The following is a 14,170-nucleotide window of genomic DNA, read 5'->3' as shown; positions in this document are numbered from 1 at the left end:
GTAATTAATATGGTAATATTTGGTTTGTATTTGAGCATATGGATGATGCTAGAAAAGTGGATGATATAAAACCAATGAGACATGTTGATCTAACATTTCCCGTTTGCATGTGTCAAAATATATGAATATTCAATTTCAATAATATTTTATTTGAATAATGATTTGTTTACAAGTTGTACTAGTTATACTAGTTGTACTATTTCCATAAAAAATGCATCTTCATCTTTTTTCTTCCGAAGCTGAAAACGGTGGATGCAAAGCTAGAAAAAAAATACATTAGATGAAGATTTAGAAGAATAAATGTCTGTAAAAATCATCACGAGTTCGAAAATGGTGCATAAGCATTAATGTTTTGTGGTTAAACTACGATAACAATTATCTAAGTGGTACAACTGGTTTAGATATGGTAGTAGTATTACTAACTTAATTGTTCTAGAACTTGAGTTATGTTGTTTTAGTATTGGGTAGTAATCTATTTTGATTTTGCTCCCAATGTCAAAGAAAATAATTGCGGAGCTAAAAAAAGTTGTAGTAAAAGTACATTTAACATTTTCAAGTTTTTCCATTGCCATTTAATTTAAACCAAAAATAGAATATTCTCTATAACTATGGTAATTAAAATTTTCCATAGTTTGTGAATGATAATAATTTTAATTTTTATACAGTATATACTTTCCATTTAATTTCAATATCATTTTTTCATCTATAATATTACATAAAGATCGGATACGAATATATACATGCAGTAACTAATACAACCAGATTAACTATGATAATCTTGTAGTGTTGTTCAACTTGTTTGATCTTGACAGGTTTTTGGTATAACTAATACAACCATATTAACTATGGTAAAATTATTCTGACGGGTAACATTGGTATAACTAAATGAAAGAACCTGAGAAAGAATGAGATAAATAGCCTAAGGATGGCGAGAATGAGTTCAAGAAGGATGGCGAGAATGATCATGAGCATATGATAGAGGTTGATGCTGATAAGGAGGCCGTGGAGGTTGATGCTTGTGTTTGTCATGGTCGTTTTCAATTTGTTTAATTGTGATAGGTTATCGGTATAACTAGTACAACCAGGTTAATTATGGCAAAATACTCTGATATGTACAACTGGTACAACTAGAGAAAGGAATGTACAATTATCATGTTTAGAACGTGCAGCACATTTAAAACGTGGTAAACAACAAAAACATGATAAATTAAATAACATGTAGTTGTACAAGTATTCTAGTTGTACAATCGTACACATAGTTGTACCAAGTTCTAAGTTGTACAAGTTTATACATAGTTGTATTTTCGTTGAAAATTTGAAAATTTTAGTTGTACCACATACTAAATATATATACCGTAGTTGTATAACTCTCATTTATTTAGGTACATATGCGCATATACAATGGAATCATTAATTTTGTTAAAACATATTTGGTTTATGTTTTTCAAAAATATTGCCAACAAAATAGTAAACAAATCTTTAAAGTATAAGGTAAATCATGGAAACTTATGTGATTGTATAATTATTACAAATTTTTTTTGGTAAGACTTCAAATAAATTGAATGGACCATTATATACGAAAGAAGGTACAACTATCATGTTTTCAAATGCGGTGCGCATTTAAACGTGGTAAACAGTTAGAACATGATAAATTTATTAACATGTAGTTGTACCAGTATTTTAGTTGTACAATCGTATACATAGTTGTACCGAGTTTTGGGTTGTACAGGTTTGTATATAGTTGTATTTTGGTCGAGAATTTAAAATATGTAGTTGTACCAAAAGTAAATAAATATACATTAGTTGTACGATTTGTATATATTTACATACCTAGAATTACATACTATGGAATCATTAACTTTGTTAAAATATACCCGGTGCATGTTTTCCAAAAATATAGTGAACAAACAAGTGAACAAACCTTTAAAATATAAGGTAGATCATGGAAATTTATGTGATTGTGTAATAATTATGGAAAATTATTGGTTAAACTTCAAATAATTAGCATGGACCATTCTAAAGACCTTTTAACTTGTCTAGTCTGCAGTTAATTTCATATGAAAAGCCAAATGGAATTTAAAAAAAAAAATTGAAAAAATTGTACCAGTTGTAACAGTATTTTATGTCTGGTATATATAAAATAGTTATACTAGTTGTACTAATATTACAATATGATAGTGAAATTGAAAAACTTAGTTACGTTACATAAGAAGTAAATATACCTGAATTGTACCACATCTATATGGTTACATACATGATATCACATGTTATGAAATCATTAATTTTTAAAAGTACATTTAGTGTAAGTTAAAATATAGGTAGATGATATCTAGTGTTTTTAATGGCTTTAGTATCTTTTTCGTACTTTGAGTTGCATTTAAGTGTTTAGATTGCATATGTATATGTGTTTATTTGTGTGCATTACGAGCTGAATTGCACTATTAAAAACTTTGGGGCGAAAATCAAAGGTCAAATTTCACATTTATTAAGTTTGCGTCACTAACTTACCATAAAGGTTACTAGAAAAATTCAAATAGTTAAAAGGGACCATTATAAATACCTATCAATTTGTGTGGTTGATTGTTTTTCTTCATATGAAAAACAAAATGGATTTTTAAATTTTTTATAATCAAGTAGTTGAATTAGTTGCACCCGTATTACATGTCTTGTATATAATACAAAGTTATATCAATTATAACATTGTTACATGTCTATTATATAATAAAGTTGTACTAATAATAACAGTTATTTACATGTTGTAAGAGTTTTGATATCGGACTTTGATATCTCATGATTTTTTGTAATTTTAGCATTGTAGTTTAATTCATTTAGGTTATTTAGTTATGCATTGTATGTACTTGTTCATTTGTATTTGATAGGATCTGGAATGCAAAATTGGAAGCTTGAGGCAAAATCAAGAGGATGTTTCTGACAAATTCAAGAGTTTGGAGCCAAACTGAAAATAACTGAAATTTGAGGGACACAGAGATGCAAATAAGCTAAAGATGGCCATTGTTGGTGTTTGATCGAGATTTCAATCTGAGCAAAGGGGAGCTGCGACGACAAGGCTTGATTCTGGACGACGACGGTGAGCTTGTCGTGACCATGACCATGGATTCCAGTGAGATCTTGCTGAATTGGATCTGTGTCAGATAACGACGACCACCGTTTCTACATCGTTTTGATGCTGTCTGGGATCATAGCAACAAAGAAGAGGATTGCGGCGGAGACTAAGAGCTTAGTCTGAGTTTCATAGCGCACACATGGCTGAGGATTGAAGGAGACGATGTATGATGTCGGAGGCGCTGTGTTATTAACGCCGTGAAACCATCGAGATTGATAAAAGAAAATTAAAAAAAAAAACCTAATTAATTGCTGAAAAAGAAATAGAAAAGAATTGATTAAGGGTAAAATAGATATTTCAACTGAAGAGGGTCATAGAGAATAAAATAGGTTGTAAGAGAATAAGAAAGAAGGGTTGTGTCCTATAAGAGAATAATGTCCCCGGTTTTGGGGGAAAATTTGGTTTCATGTAAAACACTATAATTCTTAGGATAAATTAAGGGTATTATGACTTTTAACAGTTTTGGATGAGTTTACTGTTTCTAGAAACACTTAAAAATCTCATCCAAAAATCCTGAAAAATCTGGATGAGTTATGAAAAATATCTGGATGCTGCGTCCAACTTAACCTCTTATTTTACATCAAACGAACATCGGTCTGCGTCTGCATCTGGATGCTGCGTCCAGATCACGAAACGAACAGGGCCCTACTGAAACTTATCTGTTACATTTGATTGGTTTAACCAAGCAAAAAAACAAAATAAGTCAAACCAAAAATCATTATATCCACTCAGTCAATCGTAGGTTATATAAACTTTTGCAATCTCAGAAGAGAAAGCAAAAGAGCTGTCACCTTTTCCGAGGGACAACAAAATCCCATTTAGAAAAGAGTAATCATACTCATAATCAAGAAAGTGACCGGTTGGTTTGATTTCATTTGATTCGATTCTGCAGGATTGAAGTAGCATTTAAAAAAATGAAATATTACTCAGATGAAAAAGGGAAGTGATAAGGGACAAGTAAAAGGTGGAGGGGGTAGTGTAGAGTGATAGAGATAGCATCCAATGGTGTGGACCGTCAACCGTGTAGTAGGCTGGTAGCCAATTCTGGTCGGTATTGTAACTTTTCTGAGCCTAAAACTTGACAATCTGACTTGTTGATACATATATAAAAATGGGTTTCTTTTATTATTTGGGCCGATTATGAAGCCCAGTACCAACATTCAGATATAGACGCAGATATTTTTTTTTTGTTCTGTAACACAGTTAAGAAAATATAAAAAGGTCAACAAGAATCTTTCAGACTCTCGTGAACGCGGAGACTTTTGAGGGATCATCCGAATTCTCAGTGCAACTTGACAAGTTATCATCTTCACGTCTCCCAAATCACAATCAAATCGAACCACATCATCTGTAAGTGTTCTTTGTCGAAAATAGTCCCTGTGTGTGTTTTGCTTTTCCGTTTGGGGGAAATTGAATTTTATAACTTTGTGATCCTCCGATACATAGGAGAAGAGAAAAAATGGCGGTTACTATGAAACAGATGTCGTTGATCGTGTCTTTGTTTGGCGTCTTGTCGTTTATTCTCGGAGTCATCGCTGAGAACAAGAAGGTACATACTATCGGCTAGTCTTTTCTCTGAAAACTTTGAATGATGCTGAATATGCAAATTTAGATTTGTTCGTAATTACATTAATCTCACTCCGTAATTGTATTGCGTCATATATCAAACAGTGATAACCAGAGCAGTACAGTTGTTACAGCTTCATTATGATAATATATCTTCCTGTTTGTTTAGGATGCTTCTCGTTGTTGTCTTTTTTTTTGTGTGCTATCTATTGCTCATGTTGCTGCTGAATGTAGGATTGTAGATTTGTTTTCCTAAAAAAGATGACAATCACTCCGAAATTGTTGGAGTAGCAGTCGAGTGATGTTTGTCACGGATTAATAACTATTCTCTTATGATAATGATAGAAAACCTAATTGTTTGATCTTTGTTTTAATTCTCTTCTGAAACCATAGTTACATCTGAATTTCGCTATCTACACAGTTCTTTGACTGTCATTGATCTCTCTAGGCTTTCTCTTTTTTTTTTTTTTTTAAATCTTAGCCTGCGTCTGGAACTCCAATAAACGGAAAGGGAGTAGTCATCTGCAAGTATCCATCTGATCCAACCGTTGCCTTGGGTTACCTTTCTGCCGCTTTTCTCCTTGCCTGCACCGTTGCTGGATACAAATCCTTGTTCATCTCTTACAAGGGAAGGTCTGTTCCCAACTCTGTCTTGTTCAAAAGCACCAGCTTCTCTGTCTTCTTTAACATTGCCTTGTAAGCATATCCTCTCTTCTTTTCATTTTACTTTCTGTCATTGGTTCATTGTATTGTTGTTGTGGTGTATATTTTTTTTTTATTATAACAGAGTTGTTTGTGTGGCCTATGATTTTTTTTGTCTTGTAGGATAACATCTGGACTGGCACTGTCTCTGTTGCTATGGCCAACCATCACAGAGCAACTTCACTTGACCCGTAATATACACAGGAACTTAGAGACCAGCTGCCCCACGGCTAAGACTGGTCTGCTAGGTGGAGGTGCATTTGTGTCATTGGACTCGTGTCTTTTCTGGCTGGTCGCTCTGATGCTAGCTGATAACGCCCGTGAAGACCATTTGGATGAAGCTGAAAACAGAAACGGCGATGGGAACTCTTCCTCCAGGGATGTTAACCTCAAGATTGATGCTTGAGAGAATGAATGATCTGCATCTGCTTATTGGTATTGGGGTGTAGTAATAGTTTTTTTTTTTCTAAATACATTTGATTTTAAAGATGCTATGAATTGCTTGTGCAGCTTAATGCACTGTGATTCTCAAAGTTGTATATGTCTACTCAGTCAGATTCTTGCTAAAATAATATTTTGATTTGGATTTATCTTACTTCGAACAAAGTATTCTCTCTATTTCGTTAAGATAATTTTTTAGAATTTTTATAAATGTTAAAACAACAATTAATGTTTAATCATACATGAATTTATCAAATTGACATTTTTATTGATTCTCAACCAATAAAAATTGATAAATATATAACAATGGTAATATTGAAAGAGTCAATTGGGTAAATAACCATAGATAGAAAGATATTTAGGAAATCATGCAAAAAATAAGTTAATTAGGTACTTGGATGAAGGCACCCAAACAAAGTTACCCTTCTGTCCTAAGCATACATTTGCGCGAGTCTCGTTAGGCGTGTGAATTTCTATTTTAAATATATATATATATATATATATATATAATTCAACCCCACGAGATCCGAAAATTACAAGTTCCGGGACACCGGAAAAACAATGAGTATCTAAAAAATACAATCAGAAATAAAAACTAAATCTAAAACAAGAGAATCGGAGCGAGGGAAAGATGATAGATGAAACGCAAAGCTTCCATCTCCGACAAAACACAGGTGGAGGAGAGCATTCCGGTGTGTCCGAGACCGATCAATAGACATCCTCTCCAAAGTAGTTTGGATGGCGTCAATACTTCCACAGTCCAACATCGCACCAATTTCCTTTATTTTCTTGAGAATTTTTAAATAAAAGCTTCTGTTGATTAGCTATAGCTTCAACCAAGAAGCCTGCAACCCACATAGTCCAATCAATAACATCTGCAGGCTGAAACAATCTTCTAATCTTCCACCGTTGCTTGCATTCACAAAAGTAACAGGTAAACTAATTGTCCAAACCCACACAGCCTGGAAAGGTAAAAAAAAAAGGAAGAAACCCACATGTTAGATCACAGGCATCCAACTTAAGCTGAACCACTAGTTTTTCACTCATTTTTTAAAGATGAAGAGAAAGCAAAGGTTGGAAACTAACCTGAGAAGTCCAAAAGATAACTAGCTTCCCCATATTTTCACGCTTTTCATCAAAGCGTGGATCTTCACCCCACTTCAGGATCCTATTCACAGTTAGGATGTCATCAAATATGACTAGAAAACTTAGTTTAACTGTTTATGTATATCTCTCTGTTTCTCTCACACAATATTCTTATGTGGTGCAGAGCAGATATGATGAACAAATGAGTGGTTATCATCATCAATTAAGGTGCACAACTTACAAACCTCATAAGGAGGAACATTCCAAGACGAAGTCCCCATACGACTACTAGTAAAGTCAAGACTACCTGGGAAATAAAAAAAAAGAATCGAATCAATAATACAGTATCAAGAAAAACAAGTCAATGAATCAGCGATAGTTTAGAAGAAAGAGTAGCTCAGACAGAGAGCTGGTTTTAAGAACCTGATGAAACGCCAAGTGCCTTTGAGAACCAGAGTCAAGACAGCAAGTATCACAAAATTGGTACTTCCTGTCCAACATTGTTTTTGAAGTCAAATCATGTTATTAGCAAAAGTCATCGAAATGAAAAAGAATTAAAAAAACTACACACCTTCGGAGGTAGTCCCGCGGCCCCGATGCCTGTTCCGTATAACCGGACTCTCAAACCCTAGCTCCTTCTTTAGCTCTGTAGAGCTGCCGCAAGAAACACTAAATCTACGCACATAAGACCCTAAATCCACCGGTCAAGAAGGGATCGCTTTGACAAGATGCACAGCGAGGAGAACTGTCATCTCCTCATAAAGCTCAGTCGCCAACAGCCACCCTCACAACCTCGGTGCATGCCTCCGCACCCCGATCACTGATTTGCAAAGCCGAGCGAGCCTCTGCACCATCCTCTAGCAGAAAGAGCAAGCCGTTGTCCGACGAGCCACCAGAGCATCAGCGACACCTTGGAGATCTAACGCTTCAGAGATCTCACTGCATCGGAGGAGAGAGAGCAGTGTCTCCAGATGACCACCGGATCGCTAACTCCCGTCGGTGATGTGCTCTGATTCTCAAGGGGGCGGGGGAAGGATCGATCTACCAGATTGTCATGACGCCGTCAGAAAGATCCTCTCCAAATAGAAGTTATGTAAACGAGGAGAGAAAAAGGAGACGCGCGTGGCGTTGCATCTATAATACAAGGGCAATTTTGGTTTAAAATAGAAGTTGTACAGTATGTTTTTGCGATAGACCATTTAGCTAAATAATGTTTGAAATTTGTATATAGGGTGCAATTACTCATATTGAAAGAGTCAATTGGGTAAATAACCATAGATAGAAAGATATTTAGGAAATCATGCAAAAAATAAAGTTAATTAGGTACTTGGATGAAGGCACCCAAACAAAGTTACCCTTCTGTCCTAAGCATGCATTTGCGCGAGTCTCGTTAGGCGTGGTGAATTTCTATTTTAAAATATATTATATATATATATATATATATATAATATATATATATATATATATATATAATTCAACCCCACGAGATCCGAAAATTACAAGTTCCGGGACACCGGAGAAACAATGAGTATCTAAAAATACAATCAGAAATAAAAACTAAATCTAAAACAAGAGAATCGGAGCGAGGGAAAGATGATAGATGAAACGCAAAGCTTCCATCTCCGACAAGACACAGGTGGAGGAGAGCATTCCGGTGTGTCCGAGACCGATCAATAGACATCCTCTCCAAAGTAGTTTGGATGGCGTCAATACTTCCACAGTCCAACATCGCACCAATTTCCTTTATTTTCTTGAGAATTTTTAAATAAAAGCTTCTGTTGATTAGCTATAGCTTCAACCAAGAAGCCTGCAACCCACATAGTCCAATCAATAACATCTGCAGGCTGAAACAATCTTCTAATCTTCCACCGTTGCTTGCATTCACAAAAAGTAACAGGTAAACTAATTGTCCAAACCCACACAGCCTGGAAAGGTAAAAAAAAAGGAAGAAAACCCACATGTTGTTAGATCACATGCATCCAACTTAAGCTGAACCACTAGTTTTTCACTCATTTTTTAAAGATGAAGAGAAAGCAAAGGTTGGAAACTAACCTGAGAAGTCCAAAAGATAACTAGCTTCCCATATTTTCACGCTTTTCATCAAAGCGTGGATCTTCACCCCACTTCAGGATCCTATTCACAGTTAGGATGTCATCAAATATGACTAGAAAACTTAGTTTAACTGTTTATGTATATCTCTCTGTTTCTCTCACACAATATTCTTATGTGGTGCAGAGCAGATATGATGAACAAATGAGTGGTTATCATCATCAATTAAGGTGCACAACTTACAAACCTCATAAGGAGGAACATTCCAAGACGAAGTCCCCATACGACTACTAGTAAAGTCAAGACTACCTGGGAAATAAAAAAAAAGAATCGAATCAATAATACAGTATCAAGAAAAACAAGTCAATGAATCAGCGATAGTTTAGAAGAAAGAGTAGCTCAGACAGAGAGCTGGTTTTAAGAACCTGATGAAACGCCAAGTGCCTTTGAGAACCAGAGTCAAGACAGCAAGTATCACAAAATTGGTACTTCCTGTCCAACATTGTTTTTGAAGTCAATCATGTTATTAGCAAAAGTCATCGAAATGAAAAAGAATTAAAAAACTACACACCTTCGGAGGTAGTCCCGCGGCCCCGATGCCTGTTCCGTATAACCGGACTCTCAAACCCTAGCTCCTTCTTTAGCTCTGTAGAGCTGCCGCAAGAAACACTAAATCTACGCACATAAGACCCTAAATCCACCGGTCAAGAAGGGATCGCTTTGACAAGATGCACAGCGAGGAGAACTGTCATCTCCTCATAAAGCTCAGTCGCCAACAGCCACCTCACAACTCGGTGCATGCCTCCGCACCCGATCACTGATTTGCAAAGCCGAGCGAGCCTCTGCACCATCCTCTAGCAGAAAGAGCAAGCCGTTGTCCGACGAGCCACCAGAGCATCAGCGACACCTTGGAGATCTAACGCTTCAGAGATCTCACTGCATCGGAGGAGAGAGAGCAGTGTCTCCAGATGACCACCGGATCGCTAACTCCGTCGGTGATGTGCTCTGATTCTCAAGGGGGGGGGGAAGGATCGATCTACCAGATTGTCATGACGCCGTCAGAAAGATCCTCTCCAAATAGAAGTTATGTAAACGAGGAGAGAAAAAGGAGACGCGCGTGGCGTTGCATCTATAATACAAGGGCAATTTTGGTTTAAAATAGAAGTTGTACAGTATGTTTTTGCGATAGACCATTTAGCTAAATAATGTTTGAAATTTGTATATAGGGTGCAATTACTCATATTGAAAGAGTCAATTGGGTAAATAACCATAGATAGAAAGATATTTAGGAAATCATGCAAAAAATAAGTTAATTAGGTACTTGGATGAAGGCACCCAAACAAGTTACCCTTCTGTCCTAAGCATGCATTTGCGCGAGTCTCGTTAGGCGTGTGAATTTCTATTTTTTAAAATATATATATATATATATATATATATATATATATATATATATATATTATATATAATTCAACCCCACGAGATCCGAAAATTACAAGTTCCGGGACACCGGAGAAACAATGAGTATCTAAAATACAATCAGAAATAACACTACAAGAAAACATATTATTTACCAGGGCGATATTCGTTGTAAATTCGTTGTAAAAGAGGGATTACGACGAATTTACCTCGAAAAGCGATTCGTTGTTATTCGTCCGTCGTAAAAGAAGATTCGTCGTAAACGCCACGTAAGGGTTACGAGTTAATGAATTCGTCGTAAAGGCGAAGGAAAGCATTCGTCGTAATGTCACGTAAAGCCTCGTTGTAACTAACTCGTAAAGATTCGTCGTAAAGAAGTTGTAAAGAATTCGATGTAAATTCGATGTAAATATTCGATGTAAATTCGTTGTAAAATTTACGACGACTTTACATCTCCATCGTTGTAAACTCGATGTAATTGTTTACATCGTATTTACGAGTACTTCGATGTAAATTCGTTGTAAACTTTACGACGAATTTACATCGTTATTTTATTTATTATTTAATAATTATATTAATTTCATTTTATTTTATTTTATTTATAATAAATTTGGAAATTATAAAATTAAAATTTCAAATAATAAAAAACAATTGTTTAGAAAATAAATATTCCATAAATAAAATTTAAGTTTTAATATTTTACAAAACAAAATTATAAAAATAAAAATCTACGGGAGCGATACATCATCAAAGTAGCCGGTCCGCTCGGTCCTCTCCGCTCGTTCCCGCTCCCACTGGATCGGTAGATTCGGGATCCCGTTGTTGCATCCCGAGAGCTTCTCGTCTGGCCGCCAACGCTCTCTGCATGTTGGGGTTCCCCATCGCCATAATATCCAACAGGTTCTCGAGAGAGTCTAAACGCTCCTGCTGGGTATCCAATCGAGCCTGCATCTGAGAAGTCTCTTGGGCCCGTCTAGAAGAGTAAGACGAAGTCGCCCTTGCGACTTCGTTTACAGAACCGATTCCCACCGTCCGACCCTTCTTTCTTGGAGCGACCTACAAAAAATAATATTAAATAGTTAATATTGTTGAAATAGTAAAATTAATTTAAACAAAGCTTTTTAAATTTTACCTCCTCGAAGATCCTGTCGACCTCTTCCGTCGTCAATTTGACGGGTATTCCATCCGGAGACTGCTGGGTAAGTTGCGTCTCCCGCTCATCAACCCGAGCAGCCACAGTGTTGAAGAGCTTCTCGGATGCAGGATCAACAAAAGTCCCGTCCGGTTTGGCGTGAGTCATCTTGAAGAGGTCGGACAAAGATGGCATGACTCCGGTCTTCTCAAACTACAAAAACCAATAATAAAATATTAAATATTGAAATTCAAATTTATTAATAAAATAAATATTACAACTAAAACTTACAGCGTCGAGACGAATCCCGGCATGAGGTTTTGCCCGGTGGTATGAAGCATAGGCAAATTCCCGTCTTTATCCTTGGTCCTACGGGAAGCGGAGCAGGAGTTGGCCTTCTTGATTGAGCTGGGTAGCTTCCAAAAGGCGATGAGGCCATCCCATACATCCTTGGTGACCCCAGTGGGCTTCCCGTCATAGCCGTAGATCTCCACTTATCCTTCAATCCGAGACCGTGTTGGTAAGGCGAGTCTTCGCTTTGCCTCGAATTCCTTCTTCACCATTTCGGTGATTCCTAAGGACCAATTCACCTTTGCTGAAACAAACAAAAATATGAAACCATTAATAATTAATTATTTAATAATTAATAAAATTAAATATAAAAAAGAAAATTGAAAAATTACCGCAAACTGTTTAAACCAAGTGGTCTTGACGTGATCTGGAGTCAAGCTCCAGTTTGGATAGCGATAAGCTCGTCGAGGTATCCCTTCATCGTCTTTGAAACGCTCCGGGAAACACGGTTGTTGGCCCCAAACCTGCAAATTGAACCAACTTGTTAATAAAATATATAAAAATGATTTGAAAATTTTAAATTATAAATTTTACTTACCAATAAGTACCCGGCGGTCTATCGGGGTCCAAAACGTCCATACCCTCCCGTCCAGGCGCGGAAAGCAAATCCTCCACTGTATATCTTGCGTATGGTGCATGAGGAGGCACCCGCAAGTCTGGATGAACATCTACCCCTGGAATGGGCTCCTGCGGAGCTGCTGGTGGAGGAGGTGGAGCCATCTGAGCTGCTGGTGGCGGAGGTGGAGCCATGTGAGGTGCGGGAGGAGGACTCCAAACTCTCTGAGATGTCTGAGAGTCCGGAACGGCATCAGAAGATGCTCGGCCGCCGGAAGAAGAAGACGTCCGGCACCGTCGCCAAACATCTCATCATAAGTCGGTGGTGGTTTTTTCCTAGGAGCCATGATCTACATTATTTAAAAAAAAAAATTAAAAAATCACAACACTATTAATTATTATTTTTTTTAAAAATTCTCTATACTAACCACCTAAACTAATTCCCTAAACTAATTCTCTAAACTAATTCCCTATACTAAACCACCTAAACTAATTATAAAAAAAACTAACTAAGAGAGAGAGAGAGGAGTTACCTTAGAGAGAGAGAGAGAGATTTGTGAGGAATGAACGAGGCTTCCTCGTTCAGGCGTTGCATATATAAAGAAAACACGTTCCTCGTAAATTCGTCGTAAATTTACGAGGAATATACCAGGCCCGCGTTTTTGGGTTTACGACGAAAGTACCAGGCCCGCGTTTTTGGGTTTACGAGGAATATACCAGGCCCGTGTTCAGTTTACGACGAATTTACAAGGACACGTGCTTTCTGGGTTTTGGGGTTTACGACGAAAGTACCAGGCCCGCATTTTTGGGTTTACGGGAATATACTAGTCACGTGTTTCAGTTTTACGACGAATTTACGAGGACACGTGCTTTCAGGAATTACGACGAATGTACCAGGCCCGCTTTTTTTGTTTACAACGTGTTTACACACGAATCTTTGAAACCACAAATCAAATCCCTAAACCCTGATTCATGGTTAACAACGAAGTTACGACGAATCTAAACTTTACGAGGAAATTACCAGGCCCGCGTTTTTTTACACAACGAAATTACAACGAAATATGTGAAACCCGCGAAAATCAAAATCCCTAAACCCCAAACTTACATATCTTACTATCATATCTTCTACACATTCAACCTCTTTCCAACTGAAACCATAAACTCCAAATTTTTTTTAAATGCATATTATATAAAATAGAATTTGATACACATATGAAAATAAGATCTTCTAATAAAAATCAAACATTTTGTTACATATTTTACATCATGAAGAATCATTTGAGTTCTCATCAACATCACTACAATGATCATCATCGCTTCTATCGAACTCATCTTCACGTGCTTCATCCGCACATCTTTCGGGAAGATCTCATATTGACGGTTATCCGGGTCGATCAAAAGAATTTCATCAGTTTGTTGATCAGGTACCTCAACTTCATTGATTGCATCTTCTTCTTGCAAAGGTGGTTTCTTCTCCAGCAACAATCCGTCCACGAGGTGTATTTGATAGCAGTTAACCAATTTATCCCAGAACTTCGAAGGCGAGGGTATGGAAGGAAGCTAACTTGTTCGGCTTGGAAGCTAAGATGAAAGGCTCGAATTTGTTATATCTTCTCCCAGAATGGATATCCACAACACCAAATTTGTTAAACCGAACACCACGGTTCTCCACCGGGTCGAACCCACTCGCATTTGAAGAGGACAACACTTTTAGCTTCAACAAACCTGGAAATTCCACTTCAATAATC

At 36.8% G+C, this 14,170-nt stretch overlaps 3 protein-coding genes, 1 long non-coding RNA gene and 1 pseudogene across 4 annotated transcripts; 1 reads left to right on the top strand and 4 right to left on the bottom strand.

Annotated features, from left to right (window-relative positions):
* The first annotated feature begins 4,313 nt into the window (after positions 1 to 4,313).
* Positions 4,314 to 5,987, top strand: LOC130505145 (uncharacterized). The gene is made up of 4 exons (XM_056999738.1): positions 4,314 to 4,474; positions 4,571 to 4,673; positions 5,172 to 5,386; positions 5,516 to 5,987. Exons 2-4 carry the CDS (start codon positions 4,584 to 4,586, stop codon positions 5,796 to 5,798), a joined length of 588 nt encoding a protein of 195 aa, XP_056855718.1. The 5' UTR covers positions 4,314 to 4,474; positions 4,571 to 4,583; the 3' UTR covers positions 5,799 to 5,987.
* A 554-nt stretch (positions 5,988 to 6,541) lies between these two features.
* On the bottom strand, positions 6,542 to 8,648 carry LOC108831825 (uncharacterized; annotated as a pseudogene).
* Positions 8,649 to 8,998: 350 nt separating this feature from the next.
* LOC130505146 (uncharacterized) lies at positions 8,999 to 9,741 on the bottom strand. The gene is made up of 4 exons (XR_008941575.1): positions 9,540 to 9,741; positions 9,394 to 9,460; positions 9,216 to 9,277; positions 8,999 to 9,052 (listed from the first exon to the last, which is right to left on the bottom strand). It is a non-coding gene; the product is annotated as an uncharacterized LOC130505146 (long non-coding RNA).
* A 1,390-nt stretch (positions 9,742 to 11,131) lies between these two features.
* Positions 11,132 to 11,832, bottom strand: LOC130505149 (uncharacterized). The gene is made up of 3 exons (XM_056999740.1): positions 11,808 to 11,832; positions 11,517 to 11,729; positions 11,132 to 11,440 (listed from the first exon to the last, which is right to left on the bottom strand). Exons 2-3 carry the CDS (start codon positions 11,709 to 11,711, stop codon positions 11,132 to 11,134), a joined length of 504 nt encoding a protein of 167 aa, XP_056855720.1. The 5' UTR covers positions 11,712 to 11,729; positions 11,808 to 11,832.
* Positions 11,833 to 12,240: 408 nt separating this feature from the next.
* LOC130505147 (uncharacterized) lies at positions 12,241 to 12,705 on the bottom strand. The gene is made up of 2 exons (XM_056999739.1): positions 12,406 to 12,705; positions 12,241 to 12,331 (listed from the first exon to the last, which is right to left on the bottom strand). Exons 1-2 carry the CDS (start codon positions 12,615 to 12,617, stop codon positions 12,241 to 12,243), a joined length of 303 nt encoding a protein of 100 aa, XP_056855719.1. The 5' UTR covers positions 12,618 to 12,705.
* Between the last annotated feature and the right edge of the window lie 1,465 nt (positions 12,706 to 14,170).

Source organism: Raphanus sativus, unplaced genomic scaffold (assembly GCF_000801105.2).
Source record: "Raphanus sativus cultivar WK10039 unplaced genomic scaffold, ASM80110v3 Scaffold2038, whole genome shotgun sequence".
Lineage (NCBI taxonomy): Eukaryota > Viridiplantae > Streptophyta > Magnoliopsida > Brassicales > Brassicaceae > Raphanus > Raphanus sativus.
This window is presented reverse-complemented; position numbering and strand designations above follow the sequence as displayed.

Coding starts and splice junctions, on each gene's coding strand:
- LOC130505145 (XM_056999738.1), top strand. CDS start 4,584: ATGGCGGTTACTATGAAACAGATGTCGTTGATCGTGTCTTTGTTTGGC. Junction 4,674..5,171: donor TCATCGCTGAGAACAAGAAG/GTACATACTATC, acceptor TTTAAATCTTAG/CCTGCGTCTGGAACTCCAAT. Junction 5,387..5,515: donor GTCTTCTTTAACATTGCCTT/GTAAGCATATCC, acceptor TTTGTCTTGTAG/GATAACATCTGGACTGGCAC.
- LOC130505149 (XM_056999740.1), bottom strand. CDS start 11,711: ATGCCATCTTTGTCCGACCTCTTCAAGATGACTCACGCCAAACCGGAC. Junction 11,441..11,516: donor TCGACAGGATCTTCGAGGAG/GTAAAATTTAAA, acceptor TATTTTTTGTAG/GTCGCTCCAAGAAAGAAGGG.
- LOC130505147 (XM_056999739.1), bottom strand. CDS start 12,617: ATGGCTCCACCTCCGCCACCAGCAGCTCAGATGGCTCCACCTCCTCCA. Junction 12,332..12,405: donor AGACCGCCGGGTACTTATTG/GTAAGTAAAATT, acceptor TTCAATTTGCAG/GTTTGGGGCCAACAACCGTG.